The sequence below is a fragment of the Anabas testudineus genome, chromosome 2 (genome assembly GCF_900324465.2).
Source record: "Anabas testudineus chromosome 2, fAnaTes1.2, whole genome shotgun sequence".
Lineage (NCBI taxonomy): Eukaryota > Metazoa > Chordata > Actinopteri > Anabantiformes > Anabantidae > Anabas > Anabas testudineus.
The window spans coordinates 17,194,528-17,215,839 of NC_046611.1; the positions used below are offsets into that span (position 1 = coordinate 17,194,528).

Below are 21,312 nucleotides of genomic sequence, written 5' to 3' on the forward strand. Positions count from 1 at the left end.
CTGTAGCTATATCAGTCTGTCTCCCTCTGGACACCACGCATGGAAACACACACACACGCTCTGCACAGATAGGTCTACCCTCATCTCAGCCTCTCAGGATTTCCTTCAGTGCATCAGAGGAGGAATTATTTCCAGCGCTTGCAGACCCAATGTTCCACTCTAAAAACAGATGACCAGCGTTAAAAGTAACCTTCCTCCAAAATGATTGTAGGCATGAAAGTGCAACCCATCAGGGATTGCAGGTGACATTTGCAGCCAAATGAAACTCAGCCTGCTGCAGAATGAAATCATTGTTCAATGAGCCTGCGACCATAGTAATAAGTACATGGGCTTTACACTCAATAGCTTTAACACCTGTAACCATGGTGACCTTTATTACAAAGGTAGAGCTATTGAGATTTCCATTTTTGTTATTTCAGAAGCCCTTTCTTTGACTTATTTTATTCTCTCATATATAATTTTTAAGCATTTTTCATTTATTTTCGTTATATTTTTCTCTAAGTGTTCAAAAAGTAGATGCTTTTCTTGTTCAGCGACACAATATTTTTACAACCCATTATTTATTTTATTTATTTTTTGAGACATGGCTAAAGGGGAAATGAAACAGCAGGTCCACATATATTATCAAACTAATCGACTTTTCAAGTTAATATTTACTAAATGATCTCACTCTCACTCCAGTGCAACTCAACAGGGACACAATGTTACATATTATATATATTACATACATATATACATACATATATAATAAAAAAAAAGAAGTAGAAGAATAACTTCTACAGATGTAAACTAGCAGCAGCCTCACTGCATGTTGAGTGATCTGACATGTGTGTGTGTGTGTGTGTGTGTGTGTGTGTGTGTGTGTGTGTGTCAGGTGGAGGAGCATTATAAGATGAGCACACAGACTTCTCCTCCATTGCAGCATAAGGTGTCCAACCGGATTTCGGACCCATCGCTGCCACCGCGCTCAGAGTCCTTCAGCAGCGGAGGCATCCAGCAGGCTCGGACTCCACCCATGCACCGTTCCATTGAACCACAGGTGTGTGTCTGACAGAACGTTTATTATGTAAATGTATGCTCATGTGTAACATGTCTTCAGTCCAGTCACACTTCAAGTTTGGTTTCTTTGGTCTTACCTGTGATAGGACTATTGTCAGATGAGCAGATGAGGAACTGTGAGGTATATACATGTCTCCATCTTTATGGTGCAGGTCACTTAGCTAAACAGTTTCATTACTGGATGACATATGTTCTGTGATGCTTAAAGCTCTGGATTTTGTATCTTGCTTGACAACCATTTGCCAAATTGCAGCATCCAGTGTAAGATTTAGAAACTGTTGCTTTCAGCACAAGTAGGAAATAGCACTGCATGACATTTAAAATGTATCTGCACTTTGGGATTTGCAGTTAAGCGTAAGATGTGTTATCTTTTGTGATCGTGTTTCTGGCTTTTACTCAGTTGACTTCTACTTTGTGTACTTGACTGTGTGTTACTGCAGAGAGTACTGCAGAGTAAGTGTATGGGGTTTGCAGGCCGTTGCCATCTCTATAACACAAAGAGTTGTTTCTGTTTTATTTGCAAGAAGGTAAACACATTCTTAATGGGTGTTGGGTTCTGCCTGTGCTGTCTCAATTTAATTTAATTGGATTCAGTTTATTTGTATTGCACGAAACAACAAAAGTCATCTCAAGGCCCTTTACAGTCTTTACAGACTTACAAAAGTGTATAGAGAATAAATAGAAAACCCAACAAGCCCACATGAGCAAGCATTAGGCGACAGTGGACAGGAAAACCTCCCTTTAACTGAAGAAACCTCCAGCAGTACCAGGCTCACAGTAGGCGGCCATCTGCCTCGACTGGTTGGGATGAGTGGAAAGAGGAGAGAGAACAGAACAGAAGGCTGAAGGCAGCACCTCCCAGTGTGAGCTTGTGTTACTTTTAAAAAAGTGCCTTCTTCAGTTTGGTAGCAGGTTTCTTCTTCAGGTCTGAACAAAGGGTGAGCTGAGGGTTCAGGTTCTTAGGCAGGCTGAAGCAGTGTCGGCAGAGATGCACACAAAATGATTGTGTTGCTGGTGAACAGACTTGTGTTTGTAGGGTTGTTAGAGGCAGGTTGTCACAGGGACAACTGAGGTAAGCGAACTAAAGGAGCAAACACCCCAGACATTTCGAATTATTGGTGTGAATGCACCCTGAGGCATGTGTTTCTCTCCACTGTCACTTTCTCACCTCATTTCACCCTCCTCACCACCCCTTCTGCATCACTTTCTCTTGACTTGCATCCTGATCACATCGTGTAAACCCAAATCCTAATCCTGCTCCTCAACCCTGCCTGTTTCCTGCCTGTGTGTGAGTCCAGATGGCCCACCTGATGCAGGTGAAGAGTCACGGTCTTTCAGGCTCCCAGTCTCTGTACGACCCCCACGGGGTGTCCTCCTCCTCGGCATCACCCTTACCCTCCCGGCCTCCCATGCCTCGGCAGAACTCCGACCCCACCTCTGACACCCCTCCTCCCCTGCCCCTCTCCCGCCTGGCGCCTCCCCTCGACAAGCTGGACCGCAGCTCCTGGCTGCGGCAGGATGACGACATGCCCCCCAAGGTCTCTGCCTACCACAACCTGTGTGTTTTCGTCCTTGTGTGTGTAACTTTGGTAGAAGAAAAGTTAAATGTTTTATCATTTCTGTTTGTCTGTTTACGAGTGGGTTCTGTGTGCAGGTTTCATTGTCCGTTTTGCTTCTGTGTTCTTTGCAAGTTTTGGTATAATTTTAAGAAAAGATAATGTTGTCTGATCCTATGAATGGCAATAAAGTAAAATCAATTTGAATCATGGATAGAGAGTGCAGTCCAACAGGTCGGTTAAAACCAGTCTACTTGTACTATATTTATGAAAAATACAATTTACTTTGATAAAGATATACTCTGTATTTGAAAACTACACTTCTTGTTAGCTGAAAATGGTTTTTAGTTTCTCTGACAATATGTTCATAATATAGGATGTATTCAGAACAATTGCAAAGCAGAGCACAGTAATGTTAGCTAGAGTACTGTTAACTGGATCCTTAGAAAATATTGCATACTTACAGTTTATCTCCCTTTCCCCTTTGTCACTGCAGGTCATGATTTATAACATTTCCTACTGCATGCGTGAGCTCTTTCTGGCCTCAAATTGCACCAAATAATGTAACCAAACATCTCTGTATACTTTCTTATGCACCCATCTGAACACCTATTACAACACTGAATTAGATTGACCTACAGAGGACACTACAGTGTACTGTATGTACATGTCCAGTAGACCTCCCTGCACACACATACAGGCAGTAACAGCTCAGCTTGTGTAACCACTTTGCTCAGTGAAGACTCGTTGATCGTTGATTGATTATTAGGCTCTTCCCTCCGTTAAAAGCTCATCATATTAAACTGTGTAATAGACAGTGTGTGACATGGAAACACGTTGCAGCTCCTAACCCAGATGGTCGTGTTGTGTGTTTACAGGTTCCTCAGAGGACGACCTCCATCTCTCCTGCTTTAGTCAGAAAGAACTCTCCTGGAAATGGGCCTGGCCTCGGACCTCGGGCTGGAGCTCACCTTATACGAGCTAGGTACACGGACACAAAGTGGGCACACATAGATGAACTAAACATAATTAACAGTAAAATGACCTGGTAATGCTCAATGATTGGTCACCTGACATGAAAGTCCCTTCTATTCAATTCTCCTGTATTTTTCTGTATTATAATATAGTGTTTATGTATAGTGCTCCATTAGTTTAGGCAAGAAATTATCAAATACATTTCTTTTCTTTGTTAATCGTCCATACTACTGATGCAAACCTCGTCCGAGCTCGGCAAAAAGTCCCTAAAACACACACAGCTCTGATGTAGAGCTGTGGGAACGCAGGTGTGATGGGTTTTTTTTTAGTTCAGAGCAGGGTTTCAACAGTTTCCTCGTGCATGAATGAGACGGCGCTGTGTTTGTGTTGCTGTAGCAACCCTGACCTGCGGAGGACTGACGTTTCCATGGAGACCCCCCTGAAGAGGACGAGCAGCGGCAGTTCCTCCAGCTCCAGCACCCCCAGCTCCCAGGGAGGATCCAACGAGCGAGGTGCGCACACAGACACACAGACTCTCACTCACATGATTATTCTGTAACGGGTACTTTATAATTGTTCAGCAAATAAAAATCAGCTGACAAGAAGTAAATACAGCCTCCATAGAACCAAGAGATAGGTGTCTTCCAAAATGTAGTGGTATAGTATCAAAATATTCTCATTTGACAAAATGTCTGCACTTTACAGAAGCAGTAATGTCCTCACTATATAAAGGTACTATTTATTGTGCTCCCTCAATCATTTACGATTTTCTAGCAGGTTTTGCAGGTTCAAAGTGAATTACACACCATGCCTGACAAGCAGATAATAAGACACAATAAAATGTAAACATTTTAAAAACAAAGGACAAAGGTGCTGTGTTTTCACAATTCTTATGAATCTACATTTCAAAAAATGTCTTAAACTTTCTCAAATTTGCAAAAAATACAAAACAAATTCTAAATTCCTAAATTTCTCAAAACTATCCCCACTTAAAAAATTGTCATCACATTTTCTCATTTACCAAAAATATTGATTTTAAATTTCTCATAGTTTAAACTGAACTTTGCCAAAATTTTCTAATTTTCTAAATAAACTCACTATTTAAAACTCCATCTCTCTCAAGTTGTAAATTCCAAATTAGGTAAAGATTTATAAATTGTGATAGGATGTCTTCACTCTCTGGGTCTGTGCTGTTCCGACACACACATTCACACATGTTAACTGGTTGTGTTTTTGTTTGACAGTGCACTAATTCTGATTTGTGTGCTCAGGAAATTCAGCCGCTAAAACCGAAGGCTCAACACTTTCCTCCCATGAGACCAAAGACGACGGCAGAGAGGTGACGCGGCCCAGCAGGCCTGCAGTGAGTGAACTGTACACACATTTAAATACGAAGTACAGTATGTTGGAGAACACATTCACCCGCTGTGACTGACCGACTCGTTTGTCTAAACTAACCACGCTGCTGTTCATTTCCACTCTCTTCCTTTTCTCATCCTTCCTTCCATCTCCCATCAGAGCTATAAGAAAGCTGTAGACGAGGTTAGTGACATTTCTCCTGTCTCCACTCTAATAACCACGTCTCAAGCTCTACTTCACACTCGCTTGTCTTATTTGACAGTTCCCACAGAAATACTTTTCTTTCCTAGTACAAATTAATTTAAAATCATTATTGTCTCTTTGTCAGTCACTGTTGCCCTTGGGTTTTTTTTACACAGACTGCACTGCTAGAAAAGACACAGCCTTCTCAGGAGTTTCAGCTCATTTAAAACAATGCTGTATCCTTGGTAAAATCTTGCAGCAACACACTGCAGCATTTGGCGACAACAAACCCAACACAGGGAGGTTTATAAGACCCAGGCAGGTTTGTCTGGCCCTGAATAGCGCAGTAGCTCCTGTGACAACTTAATTGAGCCATAATTACTTTTCCTTCAAAATGCATTTGTTGTTGCTGTTGAGCTGTATAGGAAGCAATTTGAGACTCCTCGTACAATTGCCCACAGTTTTTCTAGGTACTTGATGGGTGCGCTGTCTTATGCTTTGTATTGATCTGTTTTCCTGTTGTGTCCGGGATGAAGCTGTTATCAGTGTGTTATTAGTTGCTGTAGGATTCGTGTCTTCATTTCACTGTAGGAATGTTTCATTTCCACTGTCATATGCATTATCTCTCTCTGTCTCTTTCTTCCATTTTATCACTTGTTTCTCTCTCATCAGGAGGAGTTGGTAAGACAACCACTCTCACTATTTTCTCCCACCACCACCTCCACTTCGACCACAGCTTCCCCACTTCTTCCACTTCCTGTCACTTAACCTCTTATAGGCACAGCCCCTCCTGCACTGATGCACGGTGGCATCTGTAGTCCAACTCGCTTCCTCCTCCTCCCCCTTCACTGTCTTGCTGCCTGCTCCTCATAATGGAGAATCAGAAACGTGGCTGAAATGTAAATGAAGCTCACAAAAACACTTCATTCTTCCGTGCTCAATTTTTAAAAAACTAATTTCCCAGTATTTTACAAACCTCTGCAGCACATTTGAAATTCTGCTGCCAGATTTCTACAAGAATCTAAATAAATGAACATGGTAGCTGCAGTTTAAATGATGCCTTTAGTTTATAAATAATTTAACAGAACTTTTGAAGTTGGGAGTGATCACTGATGATCAACTGAGCTTTACCAACCACTGCAGTGTCTTACTGATGGTTACCAGCATGCACCATCAAACCCCTCCAGAGGATCCAAAATGCAGCAGCACGTCTCATTTTTGATCAGCCAAATAGGACACGTTACACCACTTTTCAGATCTATGCACTGGCTTTGTGTAGCTGCTGCATCAGGTTCAAGCTTTGACCGTTTCCTACAAAGTGGTCAACTCACCAGCACCGACCTACCTGAACCCCCTCATCCTGGTCTACAATCCCTCTCACTCACTATGCTCTGCAAGTGAACGACGTCTTGTGGTCCCCTCACCTCAAAAGATCTCAGGCAAAACCTTTCAGCTCAGTGATTCCTTGATGGTGGAACGATATACCCACCTCTGCACGCTCGGCTGCCTCACTCTTAACTTTCAAAAACAGAACTCTTCCGAATCTTTCTTTGCTCTTTCTAGAGCGCTTTACTTTAAAATTTGTCCCCTCGGCTTAGATATTTACTCGCTTTGTACCTCACTTATACTGTACTCCATTTAACTTCACACAGTTGCAGCTGCTTCACGAACATCTCAAATGAGCTCTAACTTTAGATCTTTAGAGTCAAAATTGAAATGTTTCCTATTTGCTGTTTGTTGCCATGTTTCAGTTACCACTATGCATATTTTTAAACTGCATTTGTTGGTAACCAGTGTATATTTTATCTCTGAAGTGTAAGTGGTCTACTAAAACACTTCTTGGATCTCTGGGCCAGAGTCCCTGTAAGAAGTTATTCTTATTATTTCTTGTTTGAAAGTCACATAGCTCAAGTTAAAATTAAATGAACCCAGAAAGATAAAAAGAGACACAGCTACCATTACATACTGATACTTTATATAGTATCAAAAATACCCCAAAATAGAAATATGACAAACAACAACAGGCACAAAATCAACTCAAAAAGGCAAGAAACATGATTACCACCACATATATATACTGATACTTTAAATACACTATTAAGTAGAGCTGTGTATTAGCAAGACTCTGTTGATATGATATATATCATATTATCCTATAAGAGATTATAATTCAATATATTTAAAAACCTAATTTTACAAAACCTATCATAGAATAGAGAACACACCAACATGTCCCTAAACACACACACACACACACACACACACACACACACACACACACACAACATACAACACTGTCATCTAGTGGTCTGGAGTTTAAACACAACACAAAATGTCTGCCATGAATCTTTGCATGTAAATTATTCATTAAAAACTGTAATACTGTAACTGTAGTATCACTCAGAACAGTATTGCAGTACTCAAGTGTATCGATATTTTATTGAACATCTACATCTACTGAGAAATATTGAAAATGAACAAAATGAGACAAATGACAAAATTAGAATGACCATAAACAGATGACACATAATGACATAATGAACCATGAAAGGAAAAGAAACAAAAACAACAACTACCAAAAGCGACAGAAAGTTAAAAAATGACTGAAAGGAGGCACATGAGCATTAAGAAAAATAACAACATAACTGCAAACAACTCCTCATTCTTAAGAATCTAAAGTGCATGGTGTAAAAATCTGTCCGATTCAAATATCAAATCAAAAATCAAATATTTAAAACATTGGTCGTTTCCTAGTTAAGGTCTGTGACACCATACACTTTCCAACACTCTCGATTGATTTGCTTTTTTCCTCCAGGACCTGACGGCTCTGGCTAAAGAGCTGAGAGAGCTGCGACAGGGTGAGGAAACCAGCCGCCCGCCCGTCAAAGTGACGGACTACTCTTCATCCAGCGAGGACTCTCACAGCAGTGAGGACGAGGAGGGAGAGGGAGGCGCTAATGATGGAACAGTAGCAGTCAGCGATATTCCCCGTATTATGTGAGTATATGTGTTTGGGCTTCAACACTTTTTCTCCTGACCAAATGAAACGCACACAAAACGAGACAGTGTCTGCCACGAATGTTTACAGTTAAATGATTAACTAAACATCAACAGAGCTTTTGAAAATCAGTAAAGTATCATGAAACATAATACTGCTGTACTCAACTGTATCGATATTCCTACATTCTTAATAAACGTGCACTGAAAATCATGTTTTTGCTGACCTTTAGTAGTTTGATGGGTGTTTCTGATTCTCCTTACAAATGTTCACAAATGTACCTTAGACCACCTCGTTCAAGATGTAAAATATCACAATACGTTTCTGAATCTAATGAGTTTATGAGTGCATAAAGTATTTTAAAAGGAAGTAACCAGAGATTCCTGCGTTACCACACGAAGTAACATCATGTAAAGTGTTAATCCGAGCACTGTTTACCTGGAGATAAACTAAAGATAAAACACTTGTTTCCAAAGTTGTAAAATTGTGAGTGTTATGATTCGTATCTTAGCCTGTTATAATATTATAAAGGTTATATTTGAAATAAAATGCAGCTTTGTTTTTTGTGTATGTTTAATAAAAGGACAACAATAATAGTACAAAGTAGTGAGTTTTTTTTATGTTTTGATAAAAATGTATAATATATAACTAGATCAATATTAAATTAATATTAACAAATTCTGTGTTTCAGGCCGCCAGCGAGTCAAGGCAACAATGAGTCCTTTGCTGTTATGGGAAGTCACAACGACACGCACGGAGAATCGTATGGAAACAGCTCTCAGGACAGCACCCTGATGATGCGTGAGGTGAGTTATTTAACCTTTGACCCCGAGGCTCTGGCCTCGCTGACTCCACAGAAACTAACACTGCTCGGCTATTTTCTGTTTTTGTTCCGTTTCATTGTGAGGGAATAATAATGTTTATGTATTTGACATATCCAAGGTATTTTAAACAGGTCAGCTCAGCCTCACTTAGGATCAGGAGATATGATCTAAAATATCTCAATAAACTACCATTTTTATCTTCATGGGGAAAAATGTGATATCAATTTTATTTATTCATTATTATTTTATTTATTATGAGTTGTTTAAAATGTGAATATTCACTAATGACTCACGCTGACTCACTTTTTGCTTTCCACTTTTTGTGTGTCTGGATGACAGTCTGACAAGTTAAAGACTCACTATGACCCAGTGATTATACACATTTAGAGATGTAGGACTGCAACTAATAGTTATCTCTACTATTAATTAGTTCACAGATTTTTTTATGTCCAAGTCCAAAAAACAAAAGATATTTAGTTTACTATGAAGAGCGAATAAATGCTGAAATGAACGTGACCATCAGGTGTGAAGGAGGATGTCTGTTTCTAAAAATCAACGCAAACGAACAAACACACCTGCACACAGCAGGGTTCCTCCCTCCATCAGCTGACCTGTAAATCAGCCATGCTGCACAGTAGCCCACCCCCACGCCCCTCCACATACACACACACCCATACACACACACGTACACACTCTTTCTCTCTTTACAGAAACACGGGAAACGGAGGCGTAGCTCCACTACCAGCAACGGTTTCCCCAGCAACGCTAATCTCTTCTCTGGCAACGCCAATCTCCCCGATTTGGTGCAGCAAAGCACCTCCCCCCTGGTCTCCCCTGGTGATGCCTCTGGGGCTCAAGTAGGTGGAGCAGCACCCAAATATTGGCCCCTGAAACCCCCCTCACACCTGATCCTGACAGACAGTCACCTGTTCACCGTGTCTTTTGCCCACAAACCTGTCGCCAGCTGGTTGTTTGATCCTTCGTCAGGGTGGGAAATTAACAGCAGCCACCAAACGAACGTCAGTCAAGTTAAACTGGCTTTATAAAAATACTGAAGCTGAAGTAGGCTTCTTATAATATATATGAAAATACAGTATTTTACTAATAAGGTGTCGTAAGTAATGTATTAATATAACAAATATCTATTCTGCTCGATGCCTTTGGATCATAGTTGCATTTTCTTTGGGACTAGTTTAAATTAAGAGAACACATAATATCCCTTTTAGTTGTCATTAATTCTATTTTTATCTTCTTTAAAAGACTGTAAATAGCAGATAGGTAAGCTGCTGTGTGTGTGCTGATATAAAGTAGAACTCCACCACTTCCATGCCCTGTATCCTAAAACAGAAATCAGAAATCAGGTATTGCACAGGTAAAAATGTATGGAGAATATTAACATTAGTCACCAAAAATAGTGTTCACAAAGTAACACCTTCAGAGTGTTAAATTAAGTTTGACCTAAATTATTCCGTTTATGTGAAATAAAAAAGTAAGAACCTTTGTGAAACAAAACTACAAATAGTTTCATTTGCTGCTCTACTCTGATACATCTTATTTTTATCTCTTTTGTTTTGGTTTGTGGTAAATGAGATTTGAAAGTAAAAGATGACAACATGTGGCCTCTTTAATTTCCTGCCCTGTCCTGTTTAAGTCTGTCCCACTATGGCTCCCCTGTTTTCCCCACAGATGGAATAAACTGGATTTCTTCCCTCCCTGCTCGAGTCATTTGATCCTTCTCTTTTATCCCTCCTGTCTCTCCGTTTTCTCTCTGTTTTCCAGCCTCTGATCCAGAACGAATCCTGCACCCTGTTCCTGAGCACGTGACGCAAGTAGCTGACGAAATAAAGGAAACAATGACTCTTTAAATGGGTTTCACAAAATAGGTTTTGCATTAGTGCAATGCAGAAACAAGCAAAACTGAATGAAAGTTACAGCATCTGTCTATCAAAGTCACTTCTTTAACGAGGACAAAGATCCTCTGTGACCACAGCTTTTGTTTCCTTTATTTTGACAGTAACCTGTTTAATTCAGTTTCCCCAAAACTAACAAACCACCAGACAAACGTTTGACTCACTGTAACCTGTGTTTCTGTGATCTGCAGTACGGAGTGGGAGGCGGCGGAGGCTCCAAGGCTTCCTTCACACCGTTTGTTGATCCGAGGGTGTACGGGACGTCTCCGACTGACGACGAAGATAAAATCTCCGCATCAGGTACAAAGCAGTCACAGTCCTGATACCTACAGGGGGGTCACAAGATGATTATGTCACTATTATATCAGCCTTTGATTGAACTGCTACACATAGACATGCTTGTGTTACTGTGAGAAATAAAAATATTTATTCAGTTCAGGTAAATCAAGCACATCTTATGTTCTACTGTATATCATGTCACTGCTACCGCTACTAGTTAAGCTACGCAGTTTGGATACAGTGAGTGAATTTATGTGTTTCATGCTGCAGCGCTGTTTGCTGACGAGCTGCTCAAGCAGGAACAGGAGCAGGCGAGGCTCAACGAGGCCAGAAAGATCTCAGTGGTAAACGTCAACCCCACCAACATCAGGCCACACAGCGACACACCGGAGATCCGCAAATACAAGAAGCGCTTCAACTCTGAGATTCTCTGTGCAGCTCTGTGGGGTGAGACACCGACCTAAACATCTCCGCAGCGTTAGTATTAATTATCCGCACTTGCAGGCAGTGAATTATGTATGTTTGTGCAGGAGTGAACCTACTGGTGGGGACGGAGAATGGCCTGATGCTGCTGGATCGAAGTGGTCAGGGCAAAGTCTACAACCTGATCAATCGACGGCGATTTCAACAGATGGATGTCCTGGAGGGACTCAACGTCCTGGTCACCATCTCAGGTTGGCACCTTTAGCTCATGCACAGGCGGCAAAGAGGCAAAGCACAGCAACAAAGTATCTCCTTTAACTGTCGAGCAAAGCTCAAACTCCAGCAACACATGCAGTATAAAGAACAACTTTAGTGCAAGACCAACACGTTTCAGCTCTTGGCCTTCATCCGAGTCTATGTAAAGCACCTAACAAAGAACATTTAAGCAAGATGAATGAACAATTAATATATATTGAAAAAAATGAAGGCAAATTATTATGTACCAGCATCTGAAAAGGTCGCTTTTCTGTTCTGTTGCTGATGTTCAAATAAGTTTCAGGTTCAGTCTCTCACAGAAATAAAAGAACATTTAATTTTACACTTGACCTTTATGAACAGCCTAAAGACATCAGTCTGCTGCATTAGCCATTCTTACAGCTCCGGAAACCCCCATCCCCAATAGCTGTCTGAGAGTTGATTGGGCCTGTGCCCAAGTTTCCAAACTGATCCAACAAAAAACTCCCAGGTTAACTATTCATTATTCAATATTTTCATATTTTAAAAATATCACATCTCCGCCCGATGACATTCGTCTTTGAGGGTGGTCAAATTTCCAAAATAAGCCAGTCTTTATTACTCACCGGAGAAGACTGCGAGATGTAGATTAATGCTTCTAAAAGCTAATAAAGGGCAGCTTAGAGCTGGTTTTATTTTAATATACAAAAAGGACAAATGTTCAGGTTAAACTAGTGTTTTTGTACAAAATCTTCTGTTCTTCTTCTGGATTCTTTCCACATCTACAGCCTGTTTTCCTCAACTGTTTTAGTTGTTGTTTAGCCTTTAGTCCTTAATGTTTTTTGTTTCTCTCAGTTACAATTGTCTCCAGTGTTCCCTGCCGGTTTGCAGTACAAATACAAAACAAAACAAGACACTGAACATAATGACTATGTTTCTGTTCACAAAGAAAGTGCTAACTGATCAGATCTGGCTTCAGTGGCTTAGAAATGATCGTGTTACCTTTAGTCAACACATCTGAGAACATGTTGGGATGTGCATAAGACACCTGTTATTGTTTTACAAACCAGGGAAGAAGAACAAGCTGCGTGTCTACTACCTGTCCTGGCTCAGGAACAGGATATTACACAACGACCCTGAAGTGGAAAAGAAACAGGGTTGGATCACTGTTGGGGAGCTGGAGGGCTGCGTGCACTACAAAGTCGGTGAGAAACTCGTTAATAAATGCACAAAAAGCTTTATAAAAGGTTTATAAACCAACAAGTGCTCAGTGTTCCTGAACATGTTGTGGTTAGGGATGCTGATTGTTTGTTAAATACAGTATAGTATCTGACTTGTTTTTACTTTGTTCTGCTCCACTCTGCAGTAAAGTATGAGAGGATTAAATTCTTGGTGATAGCTCTGAAAAATTCAGTGGAGATCTATGCCTGGGCACCTAAACCTTACCACAAGTTTATGGCCTTTAAGGTAAGACGTGTCAGGATATGTGTTAGAGACGGTCAAACATGAATAAATCAACTCTTTGTGTTGTGGGAACATGAGAGCTACCACTTCAGTAGCTGATGAGCTGCACAGTTATTTATCCCTCACTTGTGCAGGACGAAACTATATTGAGATATTGGATCTCTCTGAGAAAACTAAACCTTTTTCATTGTATCAGTGAATCAGTGACAGACAAAAAACACAGGACTGCCATGGACTAGTGACAAGTAGTATTATTTGATGATGTGGATTTTTGCATTCCGCCTACATTAGATTTAAACAGTTATATTACACAGCATATTTTACTGGTAATGAGCATTTTTGTGCACTTTTATGTAAATAAAACTTAGGACATAGAACTTATTAAATACTATTACTTGCTGCACCACTACTACTACTACTACTACTACTACTAATAGGTTGTGCATTGTATACAGTAGGGTAGGTCACAACTTGTTCATACTAGTAAGTAGTAGTAGTAATATATTGTTCTTCTATTGTGCTGTCTGCACTGCCCTTTTTATCCATCTATGTATAGTTTTATACCAGCTTCTCGTGTTTTTTTTCCATGTTTCCATGTTTTCCCTTGAAATAATAAGTTGGCTTTTCAAGCCACTGCTGAATGACTTTTTTCTAGTATGGTTGTGTTTGTAGAGGTTTTAATTGAAGTTACTCGTTTTAATTAACTGTTCCTCTGGAGCCTAAGATGTTAAATTAATCTGTTCTCTGCCTCCTGCCCTTTGCATGTCAGTCCTTCACTGACCTGCAGCATCGCCCCCTGCTGGTTGACCTGACTGTGGAGGAGGGACAGAGGTTAAAGGTCATCTATGGCTCCTGTGCTGGTTTCCATGTCATTGATGTGGACTCAGGCAACCCCTACGATATTTACATCCCATCACATGTAAGTGTATGAATGAATGAAGAAATTAAGTAATTAGGGTAATAATAGGGAATTAGTGAAGTAATTCAATTAATTAACTGATTAATTAATTAGTCAACAGATTCATTTATTGTCAAGATCATGGGTAAAAAGACATGTTAATATAGGACTGAATGAGTGAGTGAGTGACTGAATGGGTGACTTTGTGAGTTAGAGAATTAAATATTAAACGTGTGAGTTAGTAAATAAATTTGTGAAGGTTATCATCAGCTCTCAGTACTTTGTGAATGGATGAGTCTTTAAATGAACTAGTTGATGTGAAGATGATTGAGTGATGGAGTGCTTGAATCGGTGTCCTCCTCTAACCCGGTCCGGTTACCGTCAGAGGTGGATGGGGGAAGGAGACGGTAACCATAGAAACCACCCCACATAGCTGTTGGCAGTCATGAGTCACGCTGTGCTCATGTCTGTTTCCATGGCGATTGCATGGCAGAGGAACAGGAGACTATTGTTGCAGCAGTTTCTTCTCTCTCAGGGTGGGGAAGGTGCAGTTGGGGGGGGTCCAAAGTCCCTGTAGGCTCATGGCAGCCTCTAACCACCTACTACCCCCACCACCTCAAATGTGTCGCCCATGTGTCGCCCTGGCAGATTCAGGGTCAGGTGACTCCGCACGCCATCGTGGTTCTGCCCAAGACGGACGGCATGGAGATGTTGCTGTGCTACGAGGACGAGGGTGTCTACGTCAACACCTACGGACGCATCACCAAAGACGTGGTGCTGCAGTGGGGCGAGATGCCCACCTCCGTCGGTATGTCCACCAATCAGCTCGCTTCTCCCTGACCCCTGACCTCTGACCTTTTTAAGCGGTCTCAGCAGATCATCTTTCACCCTCACTACCTACCACTACCCTTCTCCGTTCAAAGCAACACTCCTCTTTCTCCTCCTGCCTTTCGCTTTCAGTTACACCTGTAAACAAGAAGCCAAGACTGTCTCACCTGTTTTATTACCTGCTTAAAGGAATACAGAAGGTTTTTGGGAAATTAAGTAACCGACTGCTCAACTGTAGTATAAGTGATGAGAACATACAGCTAAAGTCATCCACAAGTCACTGGGCAAGACCTATCACACGCCCCTTCTGTGGGCATTGATAAAGTAGCTTAGAAAGAGCATTGCAAGCTCTCAGCTGCAGGTCTTGTGCCCTTCATGGTGTGAGGTGTTCAGGGACAGTACAGAGAATAGGTCATCTGTGTTTTTAAAGCCCCCAACCACCCAAAAATACATAAACAAAGCAATTACTAAGGTACAAACTGAACTGGCTCAAAAAAATAGTCTGAACTAAGCCATAGACTTGGAGAAAGTAAATGCTATGCTATGTGCTTTTTAGTGCTCTGCTAGTTTTACTCATGTAGGATTTACCAAGTCATACAACAGATTACAGCTTCAGTTATGCCCTTAATAGATTCATAGTTCACTTCTGTACCAACTCTTCACATATATAAATGGATATGCATGTCAACAAGTCAGTCTCACAATACGAACAAGAACACATAATCATAATGAAATAATACCACGTAGTGTAACTTGCACCAAATACTCCTGCCCACGTATGTTAATTGGTGGGATGCCAGTGAGGGATTGTGACTTTACAGCTGCACTTGTGACCCCCACTAGGATCTTGGGTGGATTTGATGGGCCTAAATACCAATGGTACAAGTCAGCCAAAGTAAATGAAATAAAGAAACAAGTAAGTTTTGGCACAATATCAAAATAGTGAGTATGTAAGGAAAACGAGCCACACTCAGTGTCACTCAGTTACTATTTGCTAAAACATTGTCACAAGACTACAGTGATCTACTTGAGACACATGAAGAGTTTTAATAGCATCATACTCATCTTTTATCAGACATGTTGACCAGAGGTGTAACAACCCAAAACCTTAACATATTCCTTTAATGTCCAAGTGTTGAACGATCATCTGATACATGAGCTGACAACAACACATCCCACAGAGCATTACCTCTTCTCTCTGCCCCACTGCAATCTAGACACAGATGCTCTCACAGACTTTGTGTCTTTTTCTTTCCTTTTTCATGTACACTTTATCCTTTCACATTTTTCAATGCACTGGGGTAAATGCTCATGTGTTGTTTATGTTCAGTTCTGTCCTCCTGTTCTGTACGACTATGAGTATTTTAAACATTCTTAATTTCGTCCTTGGTTGCATGAGCTCTAAAATAACCTAAACAGACAGAAATGTATTAGGTTTTAGCCGCCCGCATGTAAGATGAAACATCTGCATTAGAACATAACTGAGTGCAGCACATTGAAACCAATCTATTATTTATTAGTACACTCAGTCGTACCTCATAAGGAGGAAACAAGACACGGCTGAGTTAAGCAGAGCCGCGCACATCAAGGATGAATCTTGGATCTTATGATCTGAGTCTGTCAAAGTCTCTGTGTTTTTCTCAAATGTCAGTATCCTGATTAATTCAACCTGTTTGACTGACTGTGTCACTGTCCTGAAGCACTGGCTGTGCTTCTGTGTTGTGTTTCTACATGTGGACATCATCTCCTGTTAACATGTTTGTTTGTATATTACTGTCACACCAGAGTTTCTCACAGCCAAGCCCGGCCTCAGCCCCCCAGCCCCCAGGCGAGACAGACGAATAACTTGCTTTGTAGCGTTTTATTCTGCACACAAGCTGTAACGGTGAGCTGCTGGTTGATTCCCATTCCCGTCAAGCAGGACTTTTTTTTTTTACCCATAGAAATTTAAAAAATAAATTCATAGACATGTAAGCATGTGTATGGTGGTACAAGCAACTGACTCATGGAGACAAGGACGTGACCATCCGTGAATAGTGGTTTATTTGTATCCGCTGCCAAGATCTACGCCAGACATATGTGGATTAACAATATAAAGCATTTCAATAATGTGGTATTTCTGAATTCATCAGTCATACAGTAACAAAACCAGATGGTAAACCACTGGAATGATCTCACTGTGAAGCAGCTGCAAAACAACTGATGCTGACCAGTTCCTATAAATCAAATACTGACAACAAACCTAATAAAATCTATGGAAGTCCATCAAGCAGTCTTCTACACTATTCCTGCATTACCTGCTCTTTCTCAACATCGAGCTTCTTCTCACACGAAGAGCTCGGAGGTCGTGATCGTTCACATCCCTCAGAAACTGCTGCAATAATCTCCTCCCGCAGGCGAGGCAGACGAGGCCTCGAGGTGTGATTGGCTTGGGTGTGAGACTGGTGCTGAGTCTTCTCCTGTCCAACCTCCCTGTGTGTGGTGTGTGTGTGTGTGTGTGTGTGTGTGTGTGTGTGTGTGTGCGCGCACCCTCTCCTGTACCTGCAGCTTACATCCACTCCAACCAGATCATGGGCTGGGGAGAGAAGGCCATTGAGATCCGCTCCGTGGAGACGGGACACCTCGACGGAGTTTTCATGCACAAGCGAGCTCAGCGACTGAAGTTCCTGTCGGAGAGGAATGACAAGGTGGGTTCTATAAACACAAATCACTTGCACCGAATCACTTTTGAAGGTTCATTGATGATATACAGCATTTGCATAAGTACAATACAATTTTTATTAGAATATAGATATTAAATTAAATTCAGTTTTGCAGTCAGTACATAGATAAATAAACTGTTTCATAGTCACTGTATCAGAGGTTGATACTTCACACTTACAAAAAAAAAATCAACATTGGTCATCTCATTGAAATATCTACTAAGTCAAACCTGTTACACATCAGAGACAGGTGCTCAGGCTGTCCTTGTCTCTGCAGGTTTTCTTTGCCTCCGTGCGTTCTGGAGGCAGCAGTCAAGTCTTTTTCATGACCCTCAACAGAAGCTCCATGATGAACTGGTAACCATTTCTGCTTCCACCAACAACCGTCCTCCTCTTCTCTCTGGACATCGCTCACCACCAAAAGAGACGTGGAGGGATGACAAGAGGACAATTTATGTGTGCGTGTGTATGTGTCTATGTGTGTTTGTGGATAATAAACAACAAGCTGCTGAACAGTTGATTACTAGAGAAAGAGTAAAAACCACAGGAGTGCCCCCCCATTTAGGTACCCTCCAACTGCAGGGGTGCCACAGTCCCTATGGACGGTCTCACTGCCTGCTGAGCAAAGGTGGCTCCACCTACTGTCTGTGGACAACGCCCTCCCTGTGGACTGTTTGATCGGGATGATGGTTGTTCTTGAGACTTTAAAGGACACTGACATCATGCCGAGTAGCCTTTTTCGTCCCTATGTGATTGAATGGGGGTCTATGGATAATATTTGTGTAGCACATCAATGATTTTCTTACAGGGTGTTCACACTGTGGGTACACTGGTAGATTTGTCACTCTGTCCTTCTTGATAGTGGTGATTCAGGTGTTATGACTGCCTTTACTGCAGCAAATCAGACATCTGTTACTGCACAGTATTTGTTACAGTGACTAAACATTTGCTTGTTATGAAGATAGCATCAGTAGGAAGAAAACATAGCATGAACCCAAATAGTGTGGGAAACGAGTCACGCACAAAGTCACTCAGCACTGACACAAAATCATTTTGCAGGCAATACAGCGTGAAATTAAACAAAATACAGTGGCAGGCTAGTACAATACTACTGCAGAAAACAAACCTATCTCAAACTCACTAAATTAGAATTCCCTGTTGTGTTTTTTTCCTCTGACCACAATTAGACCGACAATTGTCTTCCTTTTTCAAGGTTTAATTTGGTTATTTTTCTGCTTTCTGGTTGTGTCCAGTGCTGTACTAGTCTTCTCTTGCGCAGTGCGACATGTAGTTAAGTTATGTTTGTTACCACACACACAATTGCTCACAGTGCTTGTTTAGTCGTCTAAGTGGCACGTTTTCAAATGGAAATGACCATTTTAACATGACTTGTGTGGAAAGAACCACCCTTTAGCTACTCAGAAACGCAAGCAAAAGGTTGAACTCAGTGTATAAATATGATGCTGCTTATTGTTGTTATCATCTGAACAACTTCTGATAGCGATGACAACTTTTTCTAGACAAACATCTTGTAGCAAAAACTTAGAAATTGATTTTTTTGTTGTGGATGGATAGTGGACAGCATTCTTGTTCTCGTAATCACTACTGTCTCTTTGCAGGAAATGGACAGAACCTGCTGTGTCTTGATAACAGTGTTGCTCACAGTGTGAACGCTCATTTCGAGTTGCTGCTGAAACACCTTCTATGTCTCTTCCTCATTAGGAGTGGAAGATACTGCACACACACAAGTGAAACTAGGCATTTTACACCTGTCATTGTGGATGCTGCACAGTCACTTTCAGCAACTGTGGTACTATAGCCTGGTATATTGCTGGCATGGGACAGAAAGTTGTAGATATTGTATTATTGCTGCAACAGCGACACAATAACAAAATCTCTCATTTCTCACAGGAAGAACTTGGCGTAGAGTAGTTGCCAACTTCTGGAATTTTTAATTTTGCTGTCCTTTGTTCTCTCCACCTTTTACTGTTCTGTGTGCACTGCAGTTGTATAAATACTCACTTTGATGTTAAGGAAAGAAATCACAAAGCAAATGAAGAAAAAAATAATGGTCTTGCTTTTTTGGCCATACCTCTGTAAATCTGTCTGTTCTGTAGTTTCTCTCAGATGGGAGGTTTTTCTGACCAACAAGCCGAGCAAGGACTTACACAGTGTTTGGTTTGGGTTAACGCACCTAGTTCATTCTTTTTTTCTGTAGTTTAATACTGTTTATTTAGTTGTACATTTTGCATGGTGACATACATGTTTTACCTGTCGTCATTAGTTATAAATTGTAATTTAAAGGCAATACGCTGGCGGGTCTGACTGTAGAAGCTGGATGGTAAGAGGAGAACTCTCTACATAAACCCAGAAGCATCTTTCTCACAACAACACTGAGCTGTAAACTAAAACTGTTATTCATTTTTAACAACTATCTATTAAGCAACCTTCAGATAAATCAGGATTCTCCACTGGATAACTTCACATTCACCATTAAAACTGTATTTCAAGCTTTTTGTTCATTCTCATACTCACAGCAGCTTATGAAGAGTGAGGCAGGATGAGACTGAGCGTCACTTTGACCCTTGCTTTTTTTGTGGGGGATTGGGGAGGGGGGTGATTGTGATCATCCTATGAGAGAGGAAGGTGATCTTTTACTTGGTATTCTTTTATCATTCATTGATCTTAAAAAATGGGACAGGTGTAAGTGATGCCTTTTTAAGGCCAGATGAAGCCTTTTACATGTGCAGGATGTTATTGTTAAAACACCCTGTGAATAAAGGTCAGGAGGCAGGTTTAGCTTGAGAAACTATGGATAAAAAATTATATATACTGTAAGAATTTTCGTTATGATGATGATATCTTACTAATCATTTTAGAGAAAGACAAAAAATAATGTTCACTTATTAAAGCTTAGTTGTCTTTCTACAGAATAGAGAACATAGCTATAAGAATTTCTAAAAAAAAAAAACAATGTTTTTATTGTGGTATTATTTGTATTTCAATTTTTGTACGTATCAAGACTGTGAACGTATGTACGGCTGTCAGCCTGTGAGTGTGTGCGTGTGTGTGTGTGTGTGTGTGTGTGTGTGTGTGTGAGTGTACAGGTGAGCAGCTGTGTGCACAGGTGTGTGACATGCATGTGAGTGTATGTTTTCACCTTGTCTGAATCACTGGAATCAGTCAAATGACAACCTCAATCTGGTAACACATCTGTGACGTTGGGAATTCTACAATAAATGTCCTCTCCTTGTACAGCAACAACACCTGCTCCGCTCTCTTTTTTCACCAACTGGTTTTTACAGCAAAGGTCTTACACCATATAGTTTTAATTACAGGTGATGAATAAGATGAAACATTTTATTATTATTTATAGAAACCAATTGTTTGTGCAATTTATTAACTAGTGCAAGATATTGACAGTATGGTTTTGTTTTGTTTTTTTATGATGAAAACAATCTCTTAATAGAAATTTGTGCTTCACAGGGCTGAAACAAGCTGATCAATGGATTAATTGAACATGAAAAAATTAAGTTCAGTTTCAACAGTGGTGGTAACTAAGTCTAATTACTCAAGTATTTACATACTTAGCAAGAAAATACCTTTTACTCCACTAGAAT

General features: G+C 40.7%; 1 protein-coding gene across 4 annotated transcripts in view; it reads left to right on the forward strand.

Moving 5' to 3' along the window:
* The window catches only part of tnikb (TRAF2 and NCK interacting kinase b), a 48,432-nt gene extending 27,476 nt beyond the window's left edge, over positions 1–20,956 (forward strand). For 2 of the 4 annotated variants that reach the window (XM_026363203.1, XM_026363206.1), the window contains 17 exons: positions 875–1,039; positions 2,358–2,597; positions 3,494–3,600; positions 3,987–4,102; positions 4,862–4,953; positions 7,948–8,129; positions 8,822–8,936; positions 9,665–9,811; positions 11,056–11,164; positions 11,414–11,590; positions 11,674–11,817; positions 12,871–13,005; positions 13,167–13,267; positions 14,034–14,183; positions 14,811–14,970; positions 17,538–17,677; positions 17,970–20,956. In XM_026363203.1, the coding sequence (XP_026218988.1) occupies positions 875–1,039; positions 2,358–2,597; positions 3,494–3,600; positions 3,987–4,102; positions 4,862–4,953; positions 7,948–8,129; positions 8,822–8,936; positions 9,665–9,811; positions 11,056–11,164; positions 11,414–11,590; positions 11,674–11,817; positions 12,871–13,005; positions 13,167–13,267; positions 14,034–14,183; positions 14,811–14,970; positions 17,538–17,677; positions 17,970–18,053 (2,364 nt within the window). In that variant the 3' untranslated portion in view covers positions 18,054–20,956. The remainder of the gene's footprint in view (positions 1–874; positions 1,040–2,357; positions 2,598–3,493; positions 3,601–3,986; positions 4,103–4,861; positions 4,954–7,947; positions 8,130–8,821; positions 8,937–9,664; positions 9,812–11,055; positions 11,165–11,413; positions 11,591–11,673; positions 11,818–12,870; positions 13,006–13,166; positions 13,268–14,033; positions 14,184–14,810; positions 14,971–17,537; positions 17,678–17,969) is intronic. The other 2 variants (XM_026363204.1, XM_026363205.1) reach the window with 2 other exon arrangements.
* Positions 20,957–21,312: the final 356 nt, after the last annotated feature.